We start from the raw sequence: 26,050 nt of genomic DNA on the forward strand, positions 1-26,050 counted from the left end.
GGTGTTCCCATGAATGGTTTGACCTTGTTCTATGTGGTAGAAGTCGCATGTTTGGAAGATGTTGAGCAGACTTGCCACATGCTGCAGCATATCTTGTAGATGGCGCACACTGCTGTCACTGTGTATTGGTGGTGGAGTAAGTGAATGTTTAAGGTGGTGGATGGGATCCGATCTAAACCTGGGACCTGGAGGCACATTTCCATGTTTAGCGATATACATCCAAGATACTATTAGATTCATAAATTAAATAGGACTTCAAATGATACAATATATATACTGAAGTGTGATTTTATTTATTCTGTGCTCTGCATAGATGTGCACTAAATGCCTGCATAGGTAGGAACCATCATGAAAACTGTAAACATAACAGTGAGTTTCCCCCCCGCCACCCCAACCACTTCCTTCTAAATACCTCTACTAATGTAAATCAAAATCCTATTAAACAATGTTATGTTTTTTTGTTCACAGAAACATTCACTTTACAGGAAGTCATAGGAAAATATCAGTGAATATTTTCAAGTCCTCCATTATTGCCATACAACTCTTTTAAAAAAACATACGGCTTCCCATGGTCATTATTATTGAATTCTCTGATGAACAGCAAGATTCAAAATCCCAAGAGAAAAATCAGTTTGTCTTAAGTTGATTTTGACACTGATAACATAAAGAACACAATTTCCCCTTTCAATGTTATATAAAAGCACTATACACTCTGACCAGCTAATTGTTTCCCCATCACTAGAACTCAGGGACCAGAGGAGGTTCACAAGAATGATCCCTGGAATGAAGAGCTTGTCATATGAGGAATGGTTCAGGACTCTGGGTTGGTACTCGTTGGAGTTTAGAAGGATGAGTGGGGGGATCTTATTGAAACTTACAGGATACTGCGTGGCCTGGATAGAGTGGACGTAGAGAGGATGTTTCCACTTATAGAAAAAACTAGAAGCAGAGAACACAATCTCAGACGAAAGGGACGATCCTTTAAAACAGAGATGTGGAGGAATTTCTTCAGCCAGAGGGTGGTGAATCTGTGGAACTCTGCCGCAGAAGGCTGTGGAGGCCAAATAATTGAGTGTCTTTAAGACAGAGATAGATAGGTTTTTGATCAATAAGGGGATCAGGGGTTATGGGGAGAAGGCAGGATAATGGGGATGAGAAAAATATCAGCCATGATTGAATGGCGGAGCAGACTCGATGGGCCGAGTGCCTTATTCTGCTCTTATGTCTTATGGTCTTATTATTTTTGCAAAGCTCTTCACAACCGCTTGTTCTAAAAACATCCTATTTCATGGATTCAAAGCATTATGTGATGAGCTTGTATACTTTCACTGTGTGGGCAAAACACCTCCCAATAAGCCATAAAATGATGCCCTGATCAAGAAAAGGCAAATTACATTCTCAGCTGTCTTCATCCTTTGAGTGAAAGCTATCTCCACACAACCATTCCCCATTGCTTCTTGGGGATGTATATTTTGTAAATAACCAGAAAATAATTTCACCATTCAGTGCTTTAGGGAACGATAAATTACATGTCAGTCTTGTAAAGGAGAAGACAATACTGTAAATAAAAAATATGATCGTACACATGATTGCTCTTGTTGACAACCTGAACTTATCTCTACTGTATGTAAATGGCAGTTTCCATTCAAAGAATCAAGGCAGCTGGAAAGGTGGGAAATCTAACTTCACCATTAACATGCTGTAATTTGGTGAGTATTTAAAATAGACAGCCATGCATTACAGAAAATGACTGTAATATGGACTGTAAACCTATTAAAATTTGAACACTTTACAAAAATGTACTCACTTAATAGGTGACAAACAATTAGACTTAAGTCGGATGAAATACAATGGGTAAAGATAGTAAATGTTTTTGAATTTCATTTTCCACTTGCTTAATGGAAACTTTAAAAATGAAGGAGTTATCATAATTGACATGCATACAACAAATTGTATAATTAACAGAAAACAATCTTACAAATATAGTGCAAAGTTATTTAAACTCTTCCAAAATGTAACCCGATATCCATATCTCAATAAAATACCTCTAGAGGCAGAAATCCGATATGGTTTTGCAGTGCAATTTTTCTTCATTGTGCAAATAATAAAACGTACCAGCTGTGTGGCACTTCACTAAGCACATATTAAACAGATAGAAGCTCAATGAAGGATACAACAAAATATTTACAGTACTGATTACTGGTCTTCTGTAATGATCATACATATGCATGAAAAATTATTTTATCTAAGTGACATTGAACTGTAATTTGGCATTCCAGATTGGCAAAATAGATATCTAGAGACACCAACAACATATTTGTATGAACGTATGACATACATCAAAACAAACTTAAATGTTACAGAAGGCATACCAGTGCCAGTATCATGTTAACTTGAATCTGGCAACAGGCGGTGTCAAAAAATGTGAAAGCTTTTTACTGAACAGTATGTTCAAGAGATGGAGTCAAAATATTATTCACTTTGGCATTAATTTTGTAGTATTGACATAAATGGAGGTACATATGAACCTGGAAATGTCTTGCCAATTGCAAGAAAGTGGAAAACAATTGTGTAGGTTGCAGTTTTCTGAAGACAGGTATTGAGATCAGTCACAGCAACCGTGCCATAGTTTCAAATGGTTAAATAATAATGGTAGGGCCACTATATGAATTAATTTTAATCAACAGATACACAACAAAACTGGTCAAGAACCAGTTATGTAAACTTAATTTAATAAAGATTAAACCTGAAATGACAGGGGGAACCTTCCACAATCATTAAGGTCCATTTCAGATAATTGGTGGGTGCTTAGTTACACGAGACATTAGTTTGACTAGATTATCTTCTGACACATTTTATAGGCATCAATAAAGATACTATGAAGCATAGGACTGAAAAAGACATTATGTTGTCAAAAAGGCTTGTTTTGTTTTGGCATTTTGGATTCAATTATAAGCTAATGAATGAGAAAGGGAAACTCTACAGCCTTATCTAACTGATCAACTTCTCTTTCCAGTAATTAATTATTATAAATATGTTGTAAAGGTAGCTATTCTTCAGTAGTTAAGGTCCTATAAACATACAGTGTTAATATCTGTTCAATTAAAAGATAAACTTGTCCTTCTAGCACTGGATTGATTATTGTTGGTCATCTTATTTTTAAGTAAGATAATGACATAGGAACTTCAGATTCAACTGAAATCTTACAGAGGAGGATGACAAAGAAACTCAGAACAGCAGATACTATTTACATAACACACTTCATTGTGACTTCAAACTGGTGTACAATTAGAACAAAACATATTAAAAGGAACTGTGGGCTCAGTAACAGTGTACACTGAAACAGTTCCAATAAATGACTTCATCATGACACAGGATTTTCTACAATTTCCAGCAGTGTTTGTAAATCATGCATTTGCATCATGATGTACATCATTAACATTCAAGCTCTGACATTTCTGTGTTTGCAGGCAGCCTCCGGACAGTGTATTCTTCATCTTCACCTGATGTGACCTGCTGTGACATAGCAGTTCAGATGACAATACTGGCAATACCCAGAGGTAAAACTGTATTGCAATTGATCTGGATATCAACATAAGAGTTAAGGAATCACTTTTTTTGTCATACTTCCAATTTGGGATGCATTCTTATTAGTGACCAGGCTGGTCTGATTCTTCTGAGGTCCAGGTAGTTGCGCAGGAGCCTTTTTCTTTGTATTCTGTAGCTTGTTTTTGCTCTTAAAAACTTGACTAGGATCCAGCTTGTTAATTAAAGTCATATCATCATCAGCTATAATGCTGGTAGTGCAGGCAACAGGCTTATACATATTAAACCATTGCTGAAAATAAAGAGAACATTTCATGTAATAAAAGTTGACTTGCCACAAAATGTTACGGAAGAATAGGGAATTTGTTTTTAAAAGAGAAACCGGAGACAAAATATTTGTAAAATACTAACACACGCTCTATTCATTCACAGCCATGATTACATAAATGGCACAATATTTTTCAAGCTGACCATTCAGAATGATTGACCCAATTTGAGAATTCCTGGCAAGTTGTTGCAGCAGTGCACAAGAATTCCAAAGAAGTTAAAGTGTAAAGCAATGCTCCAATCCACATCGGGTTGCTGCAATCGTCTATTCTAAGGTGAGATTTTGTCTGTTTACGTTATTTGGATTCCAACTAATTTAAGGGTGCCTTCTTTTGTGACATAGTGTTATCAAAGAAGAAACTTATTGAAAAAGTATTGATTGCGAGGCGGCATGCCCGAGCGCCATGTAGGGAGGGTGCTCCATGTCGGATGGCTCCCACCTAGGAAGAAGAAGGTTTGAAGCCTGGTCCCAGGTGAATGTAGAGGAGAAAGAAAGAAGATTCATGGAAGTTTGGTAAAAGTTTTTTTTTCAAAAAAGAAGAATGTCAGATTGATGAAGGGCAGGAGGGTGAAGGGGGAGAGACGAGAAAGGAAAGAAGATAAAAAACAATAAGTCGCTAAAAGATGCGAAAAGCAGCGTCAAAGAAAGGAGGAAACGCGGGTTCGCCGCCGAAGGAGAAGACGAGCAAAAGCAAAAGTGTTGACAGGATGGCGGAAGCCGAACTGCAAGGCGGGACCGCACTACTTACGGTGGAGAAGATGACCGAGGTGATGGTGGTGGAGCTGGAAAAAAGTTTGGTGAGGCACATGGAGATCGTGAGGAAAGAGATGGTGGTCGTGGTGAGGTCACTGTTGGAGGAGGCAATCGGCACAATCAGGGTGGAGGTGGCAAAGGCACTGGCCGAGGTGAGAGAGCATGGCGAGAAGATGAAGGAGGTGGAGGAGGCCGTGACACGACACAGCGACCAGGTCACCTCGATGGGAGACGAGCTGCGGAGGGTGGTGGAGGTTAACAGAGGACTCCGAGCAAAGCTGGAAGACTTGGAAAACCGCTCAAGGCGGCACAATTTGAGAATTGTGGGCTTGCCGGAAGGGACAGAGGGCCCAAGGCCCACGCAATACTTCGCTAAGAAGTTGGCGGAGCTGATGGGGGAGGGTGAGAACCCCACCCTGTACGAGCTAGACCGAGCTCATCGGTCATTAAGGTCGAAGCCCAAAGTGAACGAGCCGCCAAGGGCAGTAATTATCTGCTTACATAAGTTTTGCATGAAGGAGAAAGTATTAAGCTGGGCGAAGCAGAAGTGTGAGGTGCTGTGGGATGGTACTGCGGTTCGGATCTACCAGGACTGGACGGTGGAGTTGGCAAAAAGACGAGCGGCGTTTGGGCGAGTGAAGGCGGCTTTGTACAAGAAGGGGGTGTGATTTGGTGTGGTGTACCTGGCGAAGTTGAGAGTAACATATAAAGCCAAAGACTTTTATTTTGAGACAGCGGAGGCGGCTGAGGCGTTCGTGAGGGCAGAAGGCTTGGGACAGACTTGAAGAGCGGAACTGGAAGAAAGACTGTGGACTGTGTTTGAGCGGCTGGAAAATGTACAAATGTACAAATGTTACAACTTTCTTTTTACTGATTTGTATTGAAATTTGAAATTTACTTCTCTTTGCATTGTTGCAGAGTTCAAGTTAATGGCGTTCTGTGTTGCGACGGTTAAATGTTATGTGAGTGAATTGTAGGGGTTGGATTGTTGGGTTTGTTTTGGTGTTTCTTTCTCTGAGACTGGGCGGAAGGGGGCGAGAGGTATTGGCGGGAGGGAGCCACCCGCGCGAGCTAACTAGAGTCAGTTAGTGAACGGGGGTGAGGTGAGAGGAGGACTGCGGACGCTGGAGCCTGGGTAGCAGGCTTCAATGGACCTATGAGGCGAGCAAGAGGGGGTGGAGGGAGGGATGTTGGGGGATGTTTTTGTAGGGGGGGGTTCTTGGGAGGGGGGGGGGGGGAGGGCTTTGATGTTAACAATGGACAGGGGCGGGTCAGGCTTATGGGGCAGGGCCCGGTGGTATGGTGGTGGTGGATAAGAAAGGTGGGGGGGGGGGGGGGGGTGAGAGACCCCGAGTAAGGATAATCACGTGGAACGTGAGAGGGCTAGGAGGTCCGGTCAAGAGGTCAAGGGTGCTTGCACATCTTAAAAGTTTGAAAGCCGATGTAGCAATGCTGCAGGAGACTCACTTGAGGGTGAAGAACCAGGTGAAACTTAAAAAGGGCTGGGTTAGCCAAGTGTTTCACTCCAGATTTGATGGAAGGGCTCGAGGGGTAGCGGTGCTGGTCAGCAAAAGGGTACGCTTCCAGATGGAGAAGGTGGTGGCAGATCAGGGGGGTAGATATGTGATTCTGACAGGGGCATTGGAGGGGAGATTAGTGGCGCTGTTAAGTGTATACGGTCCCAATTGGGACGATGTGGGATTCGCGAGGAAGGTGGTTGGGGCTATTCCCGACTTAGACATGCATGAGCTGATTGTGGGGGGGGGACTGGAACCTGGTGCAGGAGCCAAGGTTGGACAGATCACGGCCGCGCTCGCTGGTCCCATCAGGGGGGGGGGCGAAGGCGCTGGTTGGGCTAATGGTGGAAATGGGAGGGGTGGACCCTTGGAGGTTCCTGCACCCAAGGGAACGGGAGTATTCGTTTTTCTCAGCGGTCCATAAGGTATACTCGCGGATCGACTTTTTTGTGGTGGGGAAGGCTTTGCTGGCTGGAGTCAAGGGGTCGGAATACTCTGATATTGCAGTGTCAGATCACGCTCCACATTGGGTGAATATGGTGCTAGAGAAGGGGGCAGCGCAGAGACCGGGGTGGAAACTGGATGTGGGGCTTTTGGGGAACCAAGAATTCTGTGAGAAAATTGAAAAGGTCATTAAGGAATATGTAGGTTTCAATTGTACGGGTGAGGTGTTGAAGGCAGTCGTCTGGGAGGCTCTAAAGGCGGTGGTGAGAGGTGAGGTAATTTTGTTTAAGGCTAGGGTGGATAAGGGGGAGAGGTTGGAGCGGCAGAGGGTAATAGATGAGATGTTGGAGGTAGATAGGAGGTATGCAGAGGATTGGGACCCGGCGAAGCTGGAAAAGAGGAAGGAACTACAGGCGAGCTTCGACCGACTGTCCACCAGGAAGGCGGTGCGCCAACTGAGACGAGCAAGGGGTGCAGTTTATGAACATGGAGATAAGGCAGGTCATGTTAGCAGGTTAGCTCCGGAGGGAGGCAGCGGCAAGGGAAATTCTTCAGGTGAAGGATAGGGCAGGGAAGTTGGTGGTGGCCCCAGTGCTGATTAACAAGGTTTTTGAGGAGTTTTGAGAGAGGTTGTACAAGTCAGAGCCACTCGGAGGAGACCGTGATATGCAGGAATTTCTCGATGGGTTGGAGTACCCGAGGCTAGGGGAGGGGGACAGGGCTACATTAGAAGGTGCAATAGTGAAGCAGGAGATAAAGGATGCGATTGGGAGCATGCAGTCGGGGAAGGTGGCAGGGCCGGATGGGTTTCCGGTGGAATATTATAAAAAATTTAAGGACAGGTTGGCACCCCTGATGGTGGGGATGTTTGAGGAGGCGATAGGGAAGGGGGTGTTGCCGCAAACCTTGGGGCAGGCATTGATTTCCCTGTTACTAAAAAAAGATAAGGATCCGACGGAGTGTGGGTCGTATCGGCCCATATCACTTCTGAATGTGGACGTAAAAGTGTTGGCGAAGGTACTGGCGGGTAGGCTGGAGGAGTGCCTTTCCGAAGGTAATAGGGGAGGATCAGACGGGGTTCGGGAAAGGGAGGCAGCTGTTTTCGAACATTAGGAGGGTTTTGAACGTTGTTCTGGCACCGGCGGAAAGAAAGGAAACAGAGGTAGTTGTGGCATTGGACGCCGAGAAGGCGTTTGATCGGGTAGAATGGGGGTACCTGATGGCTGGAGCGGTTTGGGATTGGACCAAGGTTTGTGAACTAGGTAAAGCTATTATATAAGGAACCGAAGGCGAGTGGCCGCACAAATAATATCAGTTCGAGATATTTCTCTCTCCACCATGGGACTAGACAGGGATGTCCTACGTCCCCCCTGCTGTTTGCACTTGCGATTGAGCCATTGGCCATCGCATTGAGAAGTTCGGTAGCATGGAAAGGAATAGTGCGGGGGGGGGGGGGGATAAAGCATAGGGCGTCCTTATATGCCGACGACTTGCTGCTGTATGTGTCGGAGCCGAGTGCGTCGATAGGAGGAATATTGGAGCTACTGCGGGTATTTGGGTCTTTCTCGGGGTACAAGTTGAACCTGGACAAGAGTGAGTACTTTGTGGTGTCTCGGCCGGGGGGTGGGGGCAGGGGTGGGGGGGGGGCTGCCATTCCGTAGAGCAGGGACTCATTTTAGGTATCTGGGGGTGCAGGTTGCCCGGGAGTGGGGGAGGCTTCGTAGGTACATCATCACTAGTTTGGTGGGGAGAGTGAAAGCCGATCTGGCAAGGTGGGACGGCCTTCCTCTGTCACTGGCAGGTCGGGTACAGGCGGTTAAAATGAATGCGTTGCCGCGATTCCGGTTTATTTTTCACTGCCTACCGATTTTCCTGCCAAATACTTTTTTCAGGGAGATTGAGGGAAGGATTACCTCATTCATATGGGGAGGGAAGGTGGCCAGAGTGAGAAAGGTGCTGCTACAGGGGGAAGGCAGGCAGGGGGTTTGGGTCTCCCGAACTTGTTGTACTACTACTGGGCGGCGAATGTGGAGAAAGTGCGGTTCTGGGTCAGAGGGGTGGATTCTCAGTGGGTCAGAATGGAGGAGAGTTTGTGCAGGGGGTCGGGCTGAAGGCACTTGCAACAGCGCCGCTCCCGATAGCTCCGGGGAAATATTTAGGGAGTCCGGTAATAATAGCTTCATTGAAAATCTGGAGGCAGTTTCGCCAACACTTCGGGTTGGGTTTAGGGTCAAGGGAAATGCCAATTCGGGGGAACCACAGATTTGAGCCAGGGAGGTGGGATGGAAGTTTTCGGAAATGGGAAGAGAACGGGATTAAGACGCTAAAAGATTTGTTTCTTCGGAGCCGGTTTGCAGGATTGAGTGAGCTGGAAGCGAAGTATGGGCTAGAGCAGGGAGAAGGGTTTAGGTACATGCAGGTTCGGGATTTTGCCAGGAAGGAGATACAGAGCTTCCCAGAGGAACCGGCCTCCACATTGCTGGAGGAGGTGTTGACGACAAGGGGACTGGAGAAGGGGGCAGTGTCAGCGGTGTACGGAGCTATTCTGGAAGAGGATAAGGCACCACTGGAAGGGATCAAAGCAAAGTGGGAGGAAGAGCTGGGAGAGGTTACAGAGGAGGGGGTCTGGTGTGAGGTGCTCCGGAGAGTGAATGCCTCCACCTCATGTGCGAGGTTGGGGATGATACAGCTGAAGGTGGTATATAGAGCGCACCTCACGAGGACGAGGATGAGCTGATTTTTTGAAGGAGTAGAGGATGTGTGTGAGCGTTGCGGGAGGGGGGGGGGCGCCTGCGAATCACGTTCATATGTTTCGGTCCTGTCCAAAGCTAGGGGAGTCCTGGAAGGAGGTGTTTCGGGTAATTTCCAAGGTGGTGCGTGTGAAACTGGACCCGGGTCCCCAGGAGGCCATATTCGGGGTGTCGGACCAGCCAGGGTTGGAAACGGGAGCGGAGGCAGATATCATAGCCTTCGCCTCGTTGATCGCCCGAACGCGGATCCTGCTGGGATGGAGAGTAGCCTCTCCACCCAGTGCCCTGGCGTGGCGGGGGGACCTGTTGGAATACTTGACCCTTGAGAAGGTTAAGTTCGAACTGAGGGGAAGCTCGGAGGGGTTCTACAAGTCATGGGCACTATTTATTATGCACTTTCACGAACTGGATAACATCGAACATTAGTGGGGGGGTGGGGTGTGGGGAGGGGGGCTGTGTAGATTAAGGGTGACTATGGGTAATCCCCGATTCCTTTTTGTCAGTTGTTTATGTAAACATGTGGGCTGATGTTTGGGGGTTAGTGGGCGGGTGGGATAGTTGTTATTATGGGGATTGACATATCTTGCTGATTATTGTTTATTGTTGATGGGTGTAAATGTGGGAGAAAATGTGAAAAAGAAGAATAAAAATATTTAAAAAAAAAGAAAAAGTATTGATTCATGTCGTGAACACAAATTACATGTGACACAAACAATTATGCTTTCAAGACAAATGCTGGAATCCTCTCTAAAGTAATGAAGATTAGAACATCTATTTTTTTGAAATCATGAAAACAGCTTAATTAAAGCATCACAGCTCCACAGAGTTAGGCGTAAGTTTTGCTGATCTGCCCTCTTATTTATTTGAAAAGAAACATTTCCTAATGTAACAATATATTAAAAACAAACTGTACTTCCTACCTTAGCTTGAGGACTAATACCATATTTTGTTAATGCATACTGCCACTGGGGCAATCCTAGGTGAACGAGCATAAGTCGATAGTATGCTGTGAAAGTGTCTGATAGAAAATGCCAGTAAAGTGCTCTGTCCAAGAACCAGATTTCAGCATGAGAAGATACAACTCCTGTGGAGGAAAAACATATGCATAAAGGGCCATAAGGGAAATTTTAAAAAGCTTTTTAAATATTGTACATTTTGAAGTAGTGATCAATTTAAATGTTAAACTAGGGAAACTAGAAAATATATATAACTTGAATACTGGTAAATGCTAAGACTTCCCATTACGTTATATTTGCAGTTTCTACCATTACTTTAGTTACTCACAACTACATTTTTAGATTTTACCAGGAACCATGCAAATTCTGGAGAAATTATTTGTCAGGGTTATTACATTTTGATATGAAAATTGTCCCTTATTAATGATAATGACCAGATCAAGTTCACTTACTGCAATGTTTCCTGTCTTCAATGTTTTAAAACTAAATAAACATTGAAATTTTCCTGACTTTAGCTATTGGTGCTATCATAAATGCAGTTTGTAGAGTGGTTGAGTACAAGTAGCTCTAAACTCTTTCTTACTAAATAATTCTCTCAGGCTCTGACCATATATAGATTTTGAATGCTAAACAATAGTTTATTAACCACAGATTGAACAGTAATTGACAAGCAACCAACCCTTTGGGGGACAAAGGCTCAATGCCACTGACTAGCAATCCAGGGCTGAAGCTAATGCTCTGCGGACATGGGGTTTGAATCCACCACAGCAGCTGGTGGAATTTGAATTCAATTAACTAAATCATTAATTAATAAAATCTGGAATCGAAAGCTAATCTCAGTAATAGCGACCATGAAACTATCATTGATTATAAAATGATCTACCTGGTTCAGTAAGGAAAGGGAATTTGCCATCCTTACGCGATCTGGCCTCCATGTGACTCCAGATCCACAGCAATATGGTTGATTCTTAACTGCCCTCTAAGGCAAGCTGCTCAGTTCAAGGGCAATTAAGGGTGGGCAATAACTGTTGGCTTTGCCAGTGATGACCACATCCCATGAAAGAATAAAAAGAAACCAATATTAAAAAATGAATTTTGAAAATGGTATTTTGTGGATTTCAAGGCAGTTTGGAAATATTGATGGCTTTGTTGCAGACATGGCAAAGAAGAATGGAAAGGGATCATTGCCATGAAGTGGTAGGATACAATATTATTGTATTGTTTTTGCAACAGTAAAATCAAACTACCTTGTATTTTGTAAACCATGTCTGGGCAGCAGCTAAGAGAAAGAAACAGGAAAGAACAGGGAACAGAGTGTTCTTTGCAATTGATACATTTAGTAGTCAGAGTGCTGTGAGCCAGGAAATAGGCTAGTCACAGATGAGATGAAGAAGCCACAGTGAGAGAGAAACCTCAGGAAACAGCTCAGCCAGAGATGACGTGTTAAAGACAAAAGACAGTTTGTGCAAACAGTCTTCGTTGATTGAACTGAAGAACATTCCCAAGTCCTGGTCACTTAGGTCATACAGTGCGGTAGTCACCGACTAGATTTGACCAATATATTTATGGTTGTTGGCTAGGAAATGAAGGGGTCTCAATAGAGTTTAAGATTATGGGAGAAATCAATGCTTTTGGGTTTCTAGTCTTTGAGGGATTAAGTGCTTACTGATATTGCACCAAAGTACAAGATTGGCCTTTGTAGTGTTTCATTAGTTTTCTTTTACTTTAATAAATACTTTTGTTATTTAATGAAAGAGGTTTTAGTTCTCACTAATATAAAAAAACATACACCATGCAAAACCAGTGTTTCAGGTTGGAATACATTCACACATAACATCAGCGGAGTTTCATAACAACATATGCGCAAACAAAATTTGGAAATCGATGAACCAATCTCAAGCTGAATAGTTTGAAAGAAAATATCCAAATACAATTCTTTTAAATTTTTCAGTTTCGTTTGCGATTTTTTTGGGGAGGGTTTAAACTAATATGGCATGGGGGTGGGAACCTATGCAAGGAGTCAGAGGAGGAAATAAGGACAAAAACGAAAGACAAAAAGGGAAATGAGAAAAGTGATAGGCAAATAAACCAAGAGCTAGATTCAAACAGTGCCACAGTGAAAAATATTGGGAGCGGGACTAGTAATGTTAAAAAGAGAAGCTTAAAGGCTTTGTGCCTTAACGCATGGAGCATTTGCAATAAAGTGGATGAACTAATCAACAAATAGACGTGAACGGGTATGATATAGTCGGGATTACAGGGACAAGGCTGCAGAGTGACTAGGGATGGGAACTGAATTTCAAGGGGTATTCAGCATTTAGGAAAGACAGACAAAAAGGATAAGGCAGTAGGGTTGCATTGCTGGTCAAGGAGGAAATTAACACAATAGCGAGGGAGGATATTAGCTCCGACAATGCGGAATCTGTACGGATAGAGCTGAGAAACAGCAAGTGGTAAAAAATGTTAGTGGGCATCATATATAGACCCCCAAATTGCAGTGATAGTGTTAGGAATGGCATTAAACAGGAAATTAGAGATGCATGCGTTCAAAGAACTGTAATTATGGGTGATTTTGATCGGCATAGATATTGGGAAAATCAAATTAGCCACAATACCATAGAGGAGGAATTCCTGGAGTGTATGTGGGATGGTTTTCTGGATCAATATGTTGAGGAGCCAATGAAAGAACAGGCCATCCTAGGCTGGGTGCTGTGTAATGAGAACGGAAACATTGGCAATCAAGTTGTGCGAGACCCCTTGGGGATGAGAGAGCATAATATGATCACATTTTTCTTCAAGATGGAGAGTGAAGTAGTTGATTCTGAGACTCGGGTCCTGAATCTTAACAAAGGAAGCTACGATAAAATGAGGCGCGAGTTGGCTATGATCGATTGTGGAATGTTACCTAAAGGGGCGATAGGCAATGGCAAACATTCAAAGAGCACATGCAGGAACTGCAAACATTATTTATTCCTGTCTGGCACAAAAGTAAAACAGGAAAGGGGGCCAATCCATGGCTTACAAGGGAATTTAGGGATAGTATTCGATCCAAGGAAGTAGTACACAAATTGGCCAAGAAAAACAACAGGTCTGAGGATTGGGAGTCATTTAGAATTCAGCAAAGGAGGAAAAAGGGATTGATTAAGAAGGGGAAAATAGAGTACGAAAGTAAGCTTGCAGGGAACCTAAAAACGGACTGTAAAAGTTTCTTTAGGTACAAGATTGGTGAAGGCAAATGTAGGTCCCTTAGTCAGAAACAGGGGAATGTATTATAGGGGACAAAGCAATGGCTGAGCATCTAAATCCATACTTTGGTTCGGTCTACACAATTGAGGACACAAATAAGATACCAGAAATGTTGGGGAATGCAGGGTTTAGTGAGAAGACGGAACTGAAGGTGATCAATATCAGTAGAGAAATGATGTTGGGAAATTGATGGGATTGAAGGCTTATAAATCCCTAGGTATTCAATCTACATTCCAGGATACTGAATGAGGTGGCTCTAGAAATAGTGGATGCATTAGTGGTCATCTTCCAGGCATCTATAGACTGTGAAACAATTCCTACAGATTTGAGGTGGCTACTGTAACTCCACTATTTAAAAAGGGAGAAGAGAGAAATCAGGGAATTATAGACCAGTAAGCCTGACACCAACAGTGGGGAGAATTCTACAATCCATTGTCAAAGATTTATAGCAGAGCATTTAGAAAACAGTGGCATGATCGAACAGAGTCAGCCTGGATTTATGAAGGGGAAATCATGCTAGTCAAATCTACTGGAATTCTTTGAGGATGTAACTCGTAAAATTGATGAAGGGGAGCCAGTGGATGTGGTGTATTTGGACTTTCAGAAGGCTTTTGACAAAGTCCCACATAAAATATTAGCGTGTAAAGGAAAAGAGCATGGGATTGGGGGCAGTGTATTGGGATGGATAGAAAACTGGTTGGCAGATAGGAAACAAAGAATAGGAATTAACCAGTCTTTTTCAAATTGTCAGGCAGTGACTGGTGGGGTAACGCAAGGATCGGTGCTAGGACCCCAGCTATCACAATATATATGAGTGATTTAGATGAAGGAATAAGATGTCATATCTCCAAATTGCAGATGACACCAAGTTGGGTGGGAGGGTGAGCTGTGAGGAAGATGCCGAGATCCTTCAGTATGATTTGGACAAGTTGAGTGAGTAGGCAAATGAATGGCAGATGCAGTATAATTTGGATAAATACGAGGTTATCCACATTGGTAGCAAAAACAAGAAGGCAGACTATTATCTGAATAGCCATAAATTAGGAGAGGGGAATGTGCAACGAGACCTAGGTGTCCTTGTACATCAGTCACTGGGGTTGTTTAGCACAGGGCTAAATCGCTGGCTTTGAAAGCAGACCAAGGCAGGCCAGCAGCATGGTTCAATTCCCGTAACAGCCTCCCCGAACAGGCGCCGGATTGTGGCGACTAGGGGCTTTTCACAGTAACTTCATTGAAGCCTACTTGCGACAACAAGCGATTTTCATTTTTCACTGAAGGCAAGCATGCAGGTGCAGCAGGCGGTAAAGAAGGCTAATGGTATGCTGGTCTTCATTGCGGGAAGATTTGAGTACAAGTCTAACTGCAATTATACAGGGCCTTGGTGAGGCCACACATGGAATAGTGTGTGGAGTTTTGGGCTCCTTATATGAGGAAGGATGTTAGCTATAGAGGTGTGTAGCGAAGGTTTACCAGACTGATTCCTTTTTTAAAAAAATGTTTATTAAGAGTTCATTAACAAAATCTTCAACAATACAACAACCCCCCCCCCACCCCCATAACAAAACAAAAAGGAAGAAAGCTCGCATAGCAAGACATGAACATGGCAAGTCAATATGATACAGAACTTTGTACATTGGATTCCTCCTGTACATGTCAGTTTTCTGGATCATTCATGTGTTTTCTTGCTCAAATGCCCCCCAGAAAAAAAAACCTTCCCCCTCCCTCCCTCCTCCCCCCCCCCCCTCCTCCCCCGGGTTGCTGTTGCTGCTGTCCGACCTTCATCTAACGCTCCGCGAGATAGTCTAGGAACGGTTGCCACCGCCTGTAGAGCCCCTGCGCAGACCCTCTCAAGGCAAACTTTATCCTCTCCAACTTGATAAACCCTGCCATATCATTTATCCAGGCCTCCACGCTGGGGGGCTTCGCCTCTTTCCACATTAACAAGATCCTTCGCCGGGCTACTAGGGACGCAAAGGCCAGAATGCCGGCCTCTTTCGCCCCCTGCACTCCCCCTCGGACCACCCCCTTCCATTTCCCCGACTCCCTTAACGCCATGGCCAAAGGTTCAATTGCCAATGCAAACAGCAGAGGGGACAGGGGGCACCCCTGCCTCGTCCCTCGATACAGCCGGAAATACTCTGACCTCCGCCGGTTCGTGACCGCACTCGCCACCGGGGCTCTATACAGGAGCTTGACCCAACTAATAAACCCTCCCCGAGCCCAAACCTCCTCAACACTTCCCAGAGATACTCCCACTCTACTCGGTCAAAGGCCTTCTCCGCGTCCATGGCTGCCACTATCTCCGCCTCTCCCTCCACCGATGGCATTATCACATTTAGGAGCCTTCGCACATTGGTATTTAGCTGCCTACCCTTTACGAATCCCGTCTGGTCTCCGTGAATCACCCCCGGGACACAGTCCTCAATCCTCGTAGCCAACATTTTTGCCAGCAACTTAGTGTTGAGGAGCGAGATTGGTCTATACGACCCACATTGCAGCGGGTGCCCTTATCCCGCATCAAGATCAAAGAGATCGTCGCCTTCGACATTGTCGGGGGCAGGGACCCCCTCCCTTGCTTCATTGAAGATCCTTACCAGCAACGGGGCTAACAGGTCTACAAACTTCCTACAAAACTCCACCGGGAACCCATCCGGCCCCGGGGCCTTCCCTGCCTGCATGCTCCCCAGTCCTTTAACCATCTCCTCCACCCCAATTGGCGCCCCCAAACCAGGCACCTCCTGCTCCTCCACCCTCGGGAACCTCAGTTGGTCCAAGAATCGTCGCATCCCCTCTTTTCCCCCTGGGGGTGACAAATGTGATATAAAATAGTTACTTTAGAGATATTAGTTACTGTAAAGTAGAGATAGGCCAGTCTCATTCTGGTGTGTTCACAGACAAAGGATTTCAGACCGCATGGCAAAGCAAGAAGGAGGTGTGTCCAGCAAAGGAGGAGAAAAGGATGCTGGGTAATAAGGGGGCCAGAGGAAGGGATGAGAAGTGAGCCAATCAGGATGTATGGCCAGGTCAGGAGGGGTATAGGATGACCTATGGGAATCGTGTATGTGAAACTTGATACCATTTGAATGTATTTGCAGAAATCCCTTTGTCTCCTTGTTCATTCGCTTTCCCAGGGTATAGGAGACTAGTCCTGTGTCCTGTGCCTCTGTGAAATGAATCAGGCTTACAAGTCAAATAAAATAACTAATGCTGTACCTGCAAATCCATCTCGACTTTTATTGAGGCCAGACTGACGGGTAAAGAAATTTATATTTGTCAGGGGCTGGGACCTATACAGTTCCTCGTAAAAGGCCTTGAATGCCTCATTCACTTTCACCGCACTCCGCACCGTAGTTCCCCTGCCATCCTTGATTCCACCTATTTCCCTTGCTGCCATCCTCTTACGGAGCTGATGTGCCAGCATCCGACTCGCCTTCTCCCCATATTCATATATCGCCCCCTGTGCCTTCCTCCACTGTGCCTCTGCCTTCCCTGTGGTCAACAGGTCAAACGCCGTCTGGAGACTTTGTCTCTCCCGGAGTAGTCCCTCATCAGGAGCCTCTGCATATCTCCTGTCCACCCTTAAAATCACCCCCACTAACCTCTCCCTTTCCCTGCCCTCTCTCTTCACCCTATGAGCCCTGATGGAGATTAACTCTCCCTGACCACCGCCTTCAGCGCCTCCCATACTACTCCCACCAGCACCTCCCCATTGACGTTGGCCTCCAGATACCTTTCGATGCACCCCCGCACCCTCCCACACACTTCGACTGCCAGCAGTCCCAGAGCCAACCACCACAACTGGCGTTGGTCCCTCTCCTCCCCCAGCTCTAGCCCCACCCAATGCGGGGCATGGTCTGAAATGGCTATGGCCGAATACTCCGTTCCCTCCACTTTCGGGATCAATGCCCTGCCCAGAACAAAAAAATCTATCCGGGAGTAGGCCTTATGTACGTGGGAGAAAAAATTCTCTGGCCAAAGCCCTGGCAAATCTCCATGGATCTACTCCCCCCATCTGATCCATAAACCCCCTAAGCACCTTGGCCGCAGCCGGCCTCTTCCCCGTCCTAGATCTGGAACGATCTAATGCTGGGTCCAACACCGTGTTAAAATCCCCACCCATTATCAAGCTCCCTACCTCCAGGTCTGGAATACGCCCCAACATCCGTTTCATGAATCCAGCATTGTCCCAGTTCGGGGCATATACATTCACCAGTACCACCTCCGTCCCCTGCAACCTACCGCTCACCATCACGTATCGGCCTCCATTGTCCGCTACTATGTTCTCGGCCTCAAACGACACCCGCTTCCCCACCAGTATTGCCACCCCTCTATTCTTCGCATCCAGCCCCGAATGGAACACCTGTCCTACCCATCCCTTCCTTAACCTGACCTGCCACCTTCAGATGTGTCTCCTGCAGCATGGCCACGTCTGCCTTCAGCCCTTTAGGTGCGCGAACACTCAGGCCCTCTTAACCGGCCCATTTAGGCCTCTCACATTCCACGTGATCAGCCAGATTGGGGGGCTACCCCCCCCAATCGACTAGCCATCTCCTACCTTACGCCAGTCCCGTGCCCGCGCCTCCCGCACCCTCCAGTCCCCCAGAAGGGGAACCCCCGCCCCGACCATCTCTTCCATGTTCAGTTCCCCCTCAGACAGTGCAGCAGCAACCCTAATGTCCTCCCCTTCCCTCCTCGCCAGATCCGCATCTAGCACTTTTGCTCCCCCCATATTACTTCCGTGAGTCAGCTGACTTCTGCCTACCCCGGCTTCCCCCGCCTTCCCATTGATCTCCCCCGTATGGGAGTCTCTCTTCCTCCTTACCTTCCTCCATCCCCCCCCCCCCCCCCCCCCCCCCCACCCAGCGCGGGAAAAAGCCTGCGCTTTCCTGAGCCAGCCCCGCCCCCTGTGGCACAGCTCCTGTTGCGGCCATTGTCCCAGTTCCCCCATTCCCGAGTCTTACCTCCCTCCAGCACCGACGCCCACTTTTCCCATCATCTCGTCTACAAAAAAGAAGAAAACAAGGGGGGAATTTTAACCAGAACTCTACCCACATCCCCATCCATCATCCCACCCATGAAATATTCTTTGCTCATATTTACAACCCCGTATACAACCAACATCCCCCCCATAAACCACAGCCCCTCAGTTCGAGTCCACTTTTTCCGTCTGGATAAAGGTCCAAGCCTCTTCTGGCGTTTCAAAATAATGGTGTCGGTCCTGATAAGTGACCCACAGGCTGCAGCATGCCGAACCGGACTCCTTTTTTTGTGCAGCACCGCCTTCATAGATCATCATCATAGAATTTACAGTGCAGAAGGAGGCCATTCGGCCCATCGAGTCTGCACCGGCTCTTGGAAAGAGCACCCTACCCAAGGTCAACACCGCCACCCCATCCCCATAACCCAGTAACCCCACCCAACACTAAGGGCAATTTTGGACACTAAGGGCAATTTATTATGGCCAATCCACCTAACCTGCACATCTTTGGACTGTGGGAGGAAACCGGAGCACCCGGAGGAAACCCACGCACACACGGGGAGGATGTGCAGACTCCGCACAGACAGTGACCCAAGCCGGAATCGAACCTGGGACCCTGGAGCTGTGAAGCAATTGTGCTATCCACAAGGCTACCGTGCTGCCCCTTAGCCCGGTTGATGCCAGCTCTCCTCCTTGCCACCTTTCTTTGTCCGCGAAGCGATGGAACCTTGCCACTATCGCCCTTGGTGGCTCATCAGCCTTGGGTCTCCTCGCCAGGACCCGGTGAGCCCCTTCCAGCTCCAGGGGCTCGGAGTGGCCTCCGAGTGGCTCCGACTGGAGCATCGTACTCACATACGCCCCGGCACCAGCTCCCTCCACTCCTTCGGGGAGACCCAGAATCTGGAGATTCTTCCTCCTCGACCTGTTCTCCAGGACCTCGAGTCTCTCGGCCCACCTCCTGTGCACCGCCTCGTGCGCCTCCATTTTTACCGCCAGGTCCAGGATCTCGTCCTCGTTCTCATTCGTTTTATCCCTCACCTCACGAAGCTCCACCGCCTGGGCTTTCTGGGTCTCCTTCAGCCCCTTGATCGCCAACAGCATTGGCGCCAGCACCTCCTTTTTAAGCTCCTCCACACAGCGCTTAAGGAACTCCTGCTGGTCCAGCCCCCATGCTGCTCAATCTCCGCCCTCCGCCATCTTGTTTTTCCCCTCTCGTTTTTGCCGCTGCTCCAGAGCCTCTTTCTCCGACGCTCCACCGCTAATTTCCACCATACAACGTACTTCACCTTCCCACACGGGAGTAAATCAAAAAATTTCCGTTGGGGCTCCTCTGGAGAGCCCAAAAGTCCGTTATAGCGGGAGCTGCCGAAATGTGCGGCTTAGCTCCACATCGCCGCAACCGGAAGTCCCAGACTGATTCCTGGGATGACAGGACTGACTGACGAGGAGGAGAGATGGAATCAATTAGGATTGTATTCGCTGGATTTCAGAAGAATGAGGGGTGGGGGACTGTTAGAAACTATAAAATTCTGACAGGACTGGATAGGGTTGATGCAGGTAGGATGTTCTGTAGCCACGTAAAATGGCTGCGTTCCGATTAATCTGGCCAAAACCCAGTTTAAAATGGCTAACCCGAAAGACTGCTGGGAAAAGCAGCTAAGAAGACACAAGCAGGCAGCTGCAGACAGTATTGCATATTCGGCTCTGGGAAGTTAGCCCAGATCGATACTCAGGGCTATCAACAGCCCATCAACCCAGGTATTTGCAGTTGCATTCGGGACTGTTTGCAGCCCATCTATTCAGACATCCACAGTTAAATCGGCTATCCCCGGGAACAATTGCAACATATTAGCAATTGAATACCGGGCCAGACCTGTCGGCGCCTGCAGTGGCCGAAACAATGACAGGTGAACGACCCCCCCCCCCCCCAAATCGAGGAATCGCCTCACCATTGGACACATCGACCCCAGTGACTGGGGACAGAATCCAATCAATTGGGACTCAGGGTCAAGGGCCGCCCCGGGAGGCGGGAAGCCCGTGGGCCCTATAAAAGAAAAGGTCCAAGTTCAGATCTCTCTCTCTCTCATCTTCGCCTGCTCGAGACCTTCGCAAGACCAGCCACCGTGTATCGTAAGTTTGAATCCAGCGATCGCTATCCGGTAGAGACACCTAGCCACCGACCTGTAGCAGCCTTTTGAATCCCGTGGGCCAGATCTGATTGGACAAGCCATTCGTTTCCCTGACCTGGTGGGCTCTTCCTAAGTTAAGTATTGGCCAGTAGTGATAGGTTTATTATATAGAAAGTAGTATTAGGGTATTAATATTGCTTGTTGTATATAATAAATGACCGTTGTTTTAACCCTTTTTAAGCGGTGTGCTGTATTATTAATCATAACCTGAACTTGAACCACGTGGCGGTATCATAAAGATACCTGGCGATGCATGAGCAAAGGTGACGTAATCAGAGCCAATAGACTAAGGTTAAAAAGAGCAACAGTTCCCAATGGTGGGTGTGCCCAGAACCAGAGGTCAGAGTCTGAGGATACGGGGTAGACCATTTAGTACAAAGATGAGGGGAAATATCTTCACCCAGAGAGTGGTGAGCCTGTAGAATTTGTTACCAAAGAGGTAGTTGAGTCCAAAACATTGTATGGTTTCAAGAAGCAGTTGTGCAGTGGGCGGCACGTTAGCACAGTGGTTAGCACTGTTGCTTCATAGCGCCAGGGTTCCAGGTTTGATTCCCAGCTTGGATCACTGTCTGTGCGGAGTCTGCACGTTCTCCCTGTGTCTGTGTGGGTTTCCTCCGGGTGCTCCGGTTTCTTCCCACATGTCCCGAAAGACGTGCTGTTAGGTAATTTGGATATTCTGAATTCTCCCTCCGTGTACCCGATCAGGCACCGGAATGAACGCGACTAGCAGCTATGCCCAATTTCAGGCGACCGAATCGGAGCGGAGGGGGTCCTACGCGACCGGATCGGCGAGCCAGGTGCCCACGAGGCCGAACGGGTCCAGGCGATCGAGCTCCTCCCGGCCCGCGGGCCGTTTCGCGCGCTTTGAGGCCTCCCGCGCTTCTGCGCGCCAAAACCTACGGCAACACTGAGGGGCGTGATGCGCAGGCGCGCTCGACGCAAGACCGAACTGCGCATGCGCAGTGGCGCAACGAACGCCATGACGTCACGACGTGCGGCAACTGTGGAGCTGCACATTTAAAATGGCAATGTCCCGCAAGAACCCGACAATGCCTACGCTGTGGCAAGGTCGGCCACTACGCTGCCTAATGTTGAGCAGCTCAACCTGTCAATCTTCCACATCTCCGACAACCTCGCAGGGACGTGCGGACCATTCAGCCTCCCCATTACGAATCGTGCCCAGACGACATCCAGACCGGTGACACAGATGACCGAGACGCCTTCCAGGTTGCGGTCATTGATGGGAACCGAGTCAACACGATCAATCCGGGTGATGAATGGTGTGCCACCCTGACGGTCAACCGATCGCCGATCACTTTCCGCCTGGACACTGGCGCCTCCGCCAACCTCATAGCATGGTCAGCCTTCTACGCCATGAAGGTCAGACCACCAATCCGGCCGTCCCAGTGCAAGATGGTCGACTACAACGGGAACGTTATCCTGGCTATGGGATCCTGCCAGCTCCAGGTGACACACAACACACACATGGCCACACTCTCGTTCCGAGATAGTCGGCTCATCGAAGGACTCCCTGCTAGGCGCACAGGCATGCAAGGCTCTCCACCTCGTGCAACGAGTCCACTCTCTCTCTCTCTCCAGATGGCACGTCTGACTTCCCGGATGCAGAGTTCAACGCACAGCTCCAATCGCTCCTCGCCCACAACCAGGAGGCATTCGAGGGCATGGGAACACTGCCATATCCCTACCGAATTTGCCTCAAACCAGACGCCATCCTGGTCATTCACGCACCCCGCAGAGTCCCTGCGCCACTCAATGACCACCTCAAGCAGCAGCTGCAGGACCTCCAGGACCAAGAGGTCCTATCCAGGGTCACGGAGCCCACGCCGTGGGTCAGCTCCATGGTGTGTGTCAAGAAGCCCTCCGGCGCGCTGCGGATATGTATTGACCAAAAAGACCTCAATAACAATATCATGAGGGAACATTATCCCATACCCAAACGGGAGGAGATCACGATCGAAATGGCCCAGGAGAAAAGATTTACGAAACTGGATGCCTCTAGGGGGTTTTGGCAGATCCAACTTGATCCGTCCAGCCGAAAGCTGTGCACCTGCTACAACCGGATGCCATTTGGCATCATCTCGGCATCCGAGGTCTTTCATAGGATCATGGAGCAGATGATGGAAGGCACCGAAGGGGTGCGCGTATACCTGGACGACGTCATCATCTGGTCCACCACACCACAGGAGCACATATATCGTCTCCAACTCGTTTTTGCCCGCATACGGGAAAACGGCCTGCGCCTCAACCGAGCCAAGTGTTCCTTTGGCCAAACCGAGCTGAAGTTCCAGGGGTCCGTCCGGATGTAGACAAGGTGAGCGCCATCACAGCCATGCGCAGCCGGCAGACAAGAAAGCAGTGCTACGCTTCCTTGGCATGGTCAACTTCCTGGGGAAGTTCATTCCCAACCTTGCCTCCCACACGACAGCTCTGCGCCACCTCGTCAAAAAGTCCACAGAGTTCCAGTGGCAACACACACCCCAGCTGGAATGTGAGGAGCTCAAACTCAAACTCACCACTGCACCGGTATTGGCGTTTTTTGACACGTCTCGTGCCACCAAAATCTTGACTGATGCCAGCCAGTCCGGCATTGGGGCAGTGCTCCTGCAGCGTGATGACACGGCGTCATGGGCCCCAGTTGCCTATGCATCGCGAGCCATGACCCCCACAGAGCAGCGCTACGCGCAGATCGAAAAGGAGTGCCTGGGCTTGCTAACCGGTTTAGACAAGTTCCATGATTGTGTGTGTGGTCTTCCCCGGTTCACTGTTGAGACTGACCACCGCCCCCTGGTCAGCATCATAAACAAGGACCTGAACGAGATGACCCCTCGCCTCCAGCGCATCCTACTGAAACTCAGGAGGTACGACTTCCAACTGGTCTACACCCCAGGGAAGGGACTCATCGTTGCGGATGCCCTATCCAGAGCAGTGAGCACGCCGCCAGATTCGGAGGGGTTTGTATGTCAGGTCGAGGCGCAGGTGGCCTTGACATCGGCAAATCACCGAGAGACTGCGGCCGACCCCCTTCTACAACGTGTGATGCGCCACATGACGGGAGGGTGGCTCAAAGGGCAGTGCCCGCAGTTCTACAATGTCCGAGACGACCTGGCCGTCATTGATGGTGTCCTTCTGAAGCTGGACCGGATTGTGATTCCGCACAGCATGCACAAGCTGGTTCTCAACTAACTACACAAAGGCCACCTGGGGGTCGAGAAGTGCAGACAGAGGGCCCGAGAGGCGGTATACTGGCCGGGCATCAGTGACGATATTGCCAACATGGTGCTCAACTGTCCCACCTGCCAAAGGTTTCAGCCGGCGCAACCTCCTGAAACGCTTCTGCCCCATGAGCTGGTGACGTCCCCCTGGGCGAAGGTGGGTGTGGACCTATTTCACGCGCTCGGCAGGGACTATGTCATCATCGTTGACTACTTCTCCAACTACCCAGAAGTCATACACCCGCATGATTTGACGTTGTCTGCTGTCATAAGGGCTTGCAAAGACACATTCGCTCGCCACGGCATTCCGATGACTGTCATGTCGGACAATGGGCCCTGTTTCGCCAGCCAGGAATGGTCATCGTTTGCTGCCTCGTATGGCTTCACACACGTGACGTCTAGCCCTCTGCACCTCCCGTCCAATGGAAAGGCGTTCACATTGTAAAGCGGCTCCTCTGCAAGGCTGCTGCTGCCAGATCGGATTTCTGCCTCGCCCTGCTGGCCAATCGCTCAGCCCCACTAGCCACTGGTCTCTCACCAGCCCAGCTGCTGATGGGTCGCGCCCTCAGGACCACTGTGCCTTCCATCTGGCACCCGCGATAGACCATGCTCCGGTACTGCACAGGATGCAACTGCAGCGCGGTCGCCAGAAGAGGTCATATGACACATGGGCAACTGATCTTCCCGCCCTGGTCCCTGGAGACGAAGTCCGCATCCACCTACCAGAAGGTGGCTGGTCAGCACCCGCCGAAGTTCTCCGACGCGTGGCTCCCCGCTCGTTCCTGGTTCGCATGCCTGATGGATCCGTTCGTAGGCGCAATCGCCGGGCTCTTCGCCTACTTCCACGCTCGCTACGAGACCTTACACTGACACCGTGTCCTCCTGTTGTTCCTGATAGCGACTTGTGCAGCTGCCTGCTACCATGCCCCTTCCGTCGTCGCCCGTGGCCAGGCCCGCACCTCAGCCGGTGGTTCCATCCCTACCCTTGAGGCGGTCAACTCGAATGCGTCGCCCACCGACTAGACTGGACTTATGAGACTGTTTACACGTTGAACTCATGCAACCACTGTATTAACATGTTTATGTTCTTATCGTTACAGGAATTTGTTTTATCGTTCCACATTTCCCCGTTCTTTGTTATGGTACAACCTCATTATTACGTCACACCCGACATCGCCCCTTGTATATAGTTAAGCCCCATGTACATGCTGTAAATATTACACACACACACACATTTAGCTGCACTCAGTACACATCTCCATTTATAACCATGTAGGCACATAACCTTGTAAAAAAGGGGGGATGTCACGATATTCAAGTGAACATCACAGCACATACACACATACATAATGATGGACAGATCAACGGACCAATTAGCACACACAACATGACAGCCAATCACAGACAAGAGCATACACAGTACAAAACAAGGAACACAACACTTCCTGGGCAGTCCATCAGGAGATGGCTCAGGGCACAGACCTCATTTGCCAGCCACTCAGACGGTCACCATGTGCTGAGTACCTGAGTTTACTATGTCAATAGTTAAATGAAATAAAACTGCGTTGTACCATTCGCAGCCGTGTTGGTTCGTCGGTGTCTCATAACATAGAATTTACATAAAATTTTACATAGAATTTACAGTGCAGAAGAAGGCCATTTGGCCCATCGAGTCTGCACCAGCTCTTGGAAAGAGCACCCTACCCAAGGTCCACACCTCCACCCTATCCCCATAACCCAGTAACCCCACCCAACACTAAGGGCAATTTTGGACACTAAGGGCAATTTATCATGGCCAATCCACCTAACCTGCACATCTTTGGACTGTGGGGGGAAACCGGAGCACCCGGAGGAAACACACGCATACACGGGGAGGATGTGCAGACTCCGCACAGACAGTGACCCAAGCCGGAATCGAACCTGGGACCCTGGAGCTGTGAAGCAATTGTGCTATCCACAATGCTACCGTGCTGCCCAACACTTCAATCGGGTCTGGGTTTCTACCTATCTCACATGAAATTGGTTTATTTTGAGTCAATAATAATCTTTGTCACAAGTAGGCTTACAATAACTCTGCAATGAAGTTACCGTGAAAAGCCCCCATTGGCCA

The 26,050-nt window shown here is 48.2% G+C and overlaps 1 protein-coding gene across 2 annotated transcripts in view; it reads right to left on the bottom strand.

Annotated features, from left to right (window-relative positions):
• Nucleotides 1–272: 272 nt before the first annotated feature.
• tpgs2 (tubulin polyglutamylase complex subunit 2) overlaps nucleotides 273–26,050 on the bottom strand; it is a 52,773-nt gene continuing 26,995 nt past the window's right edge. For both annotated transcript variants that reach the window (XM_072497235.1, XM_072497234.1), the window contains 2 exons: nucleotides 10,259–10,422; nucleotides 273–3,838 (listed from right to left, as the gene is read on the bottom strand). In XM_072497235.1, the coding sequence (XP_072353336.1) occupies nucleotides 3,602–3,838; nucleotides 10,259–10,422 (401 nt within the window). In that variant the 3' untranslated portion in view covers nucleotides 273–3,601. The remainder of the gene's footprint in view (nucleotides 3,839–10,258; nucleotides 10,423–26,050) is intronic.

This window comes from Scyliorhinus torazame, chromosome 3 (assembly GCF_047496885.1).
Source record: "Scyliorhinus torazame isolate Kashiwa2021f chromosome 3, sScyTor2.1, whole genome shotgun sequence".
NCBI classification, from domain to species: domain Eukaryota; kingdom Metazoa; phylum Chordata; class Chondrichthyes; order Carcharhiniformes; family Scyliorhinidae; genus Scyliorhinus; species Scyliorhinus torazame.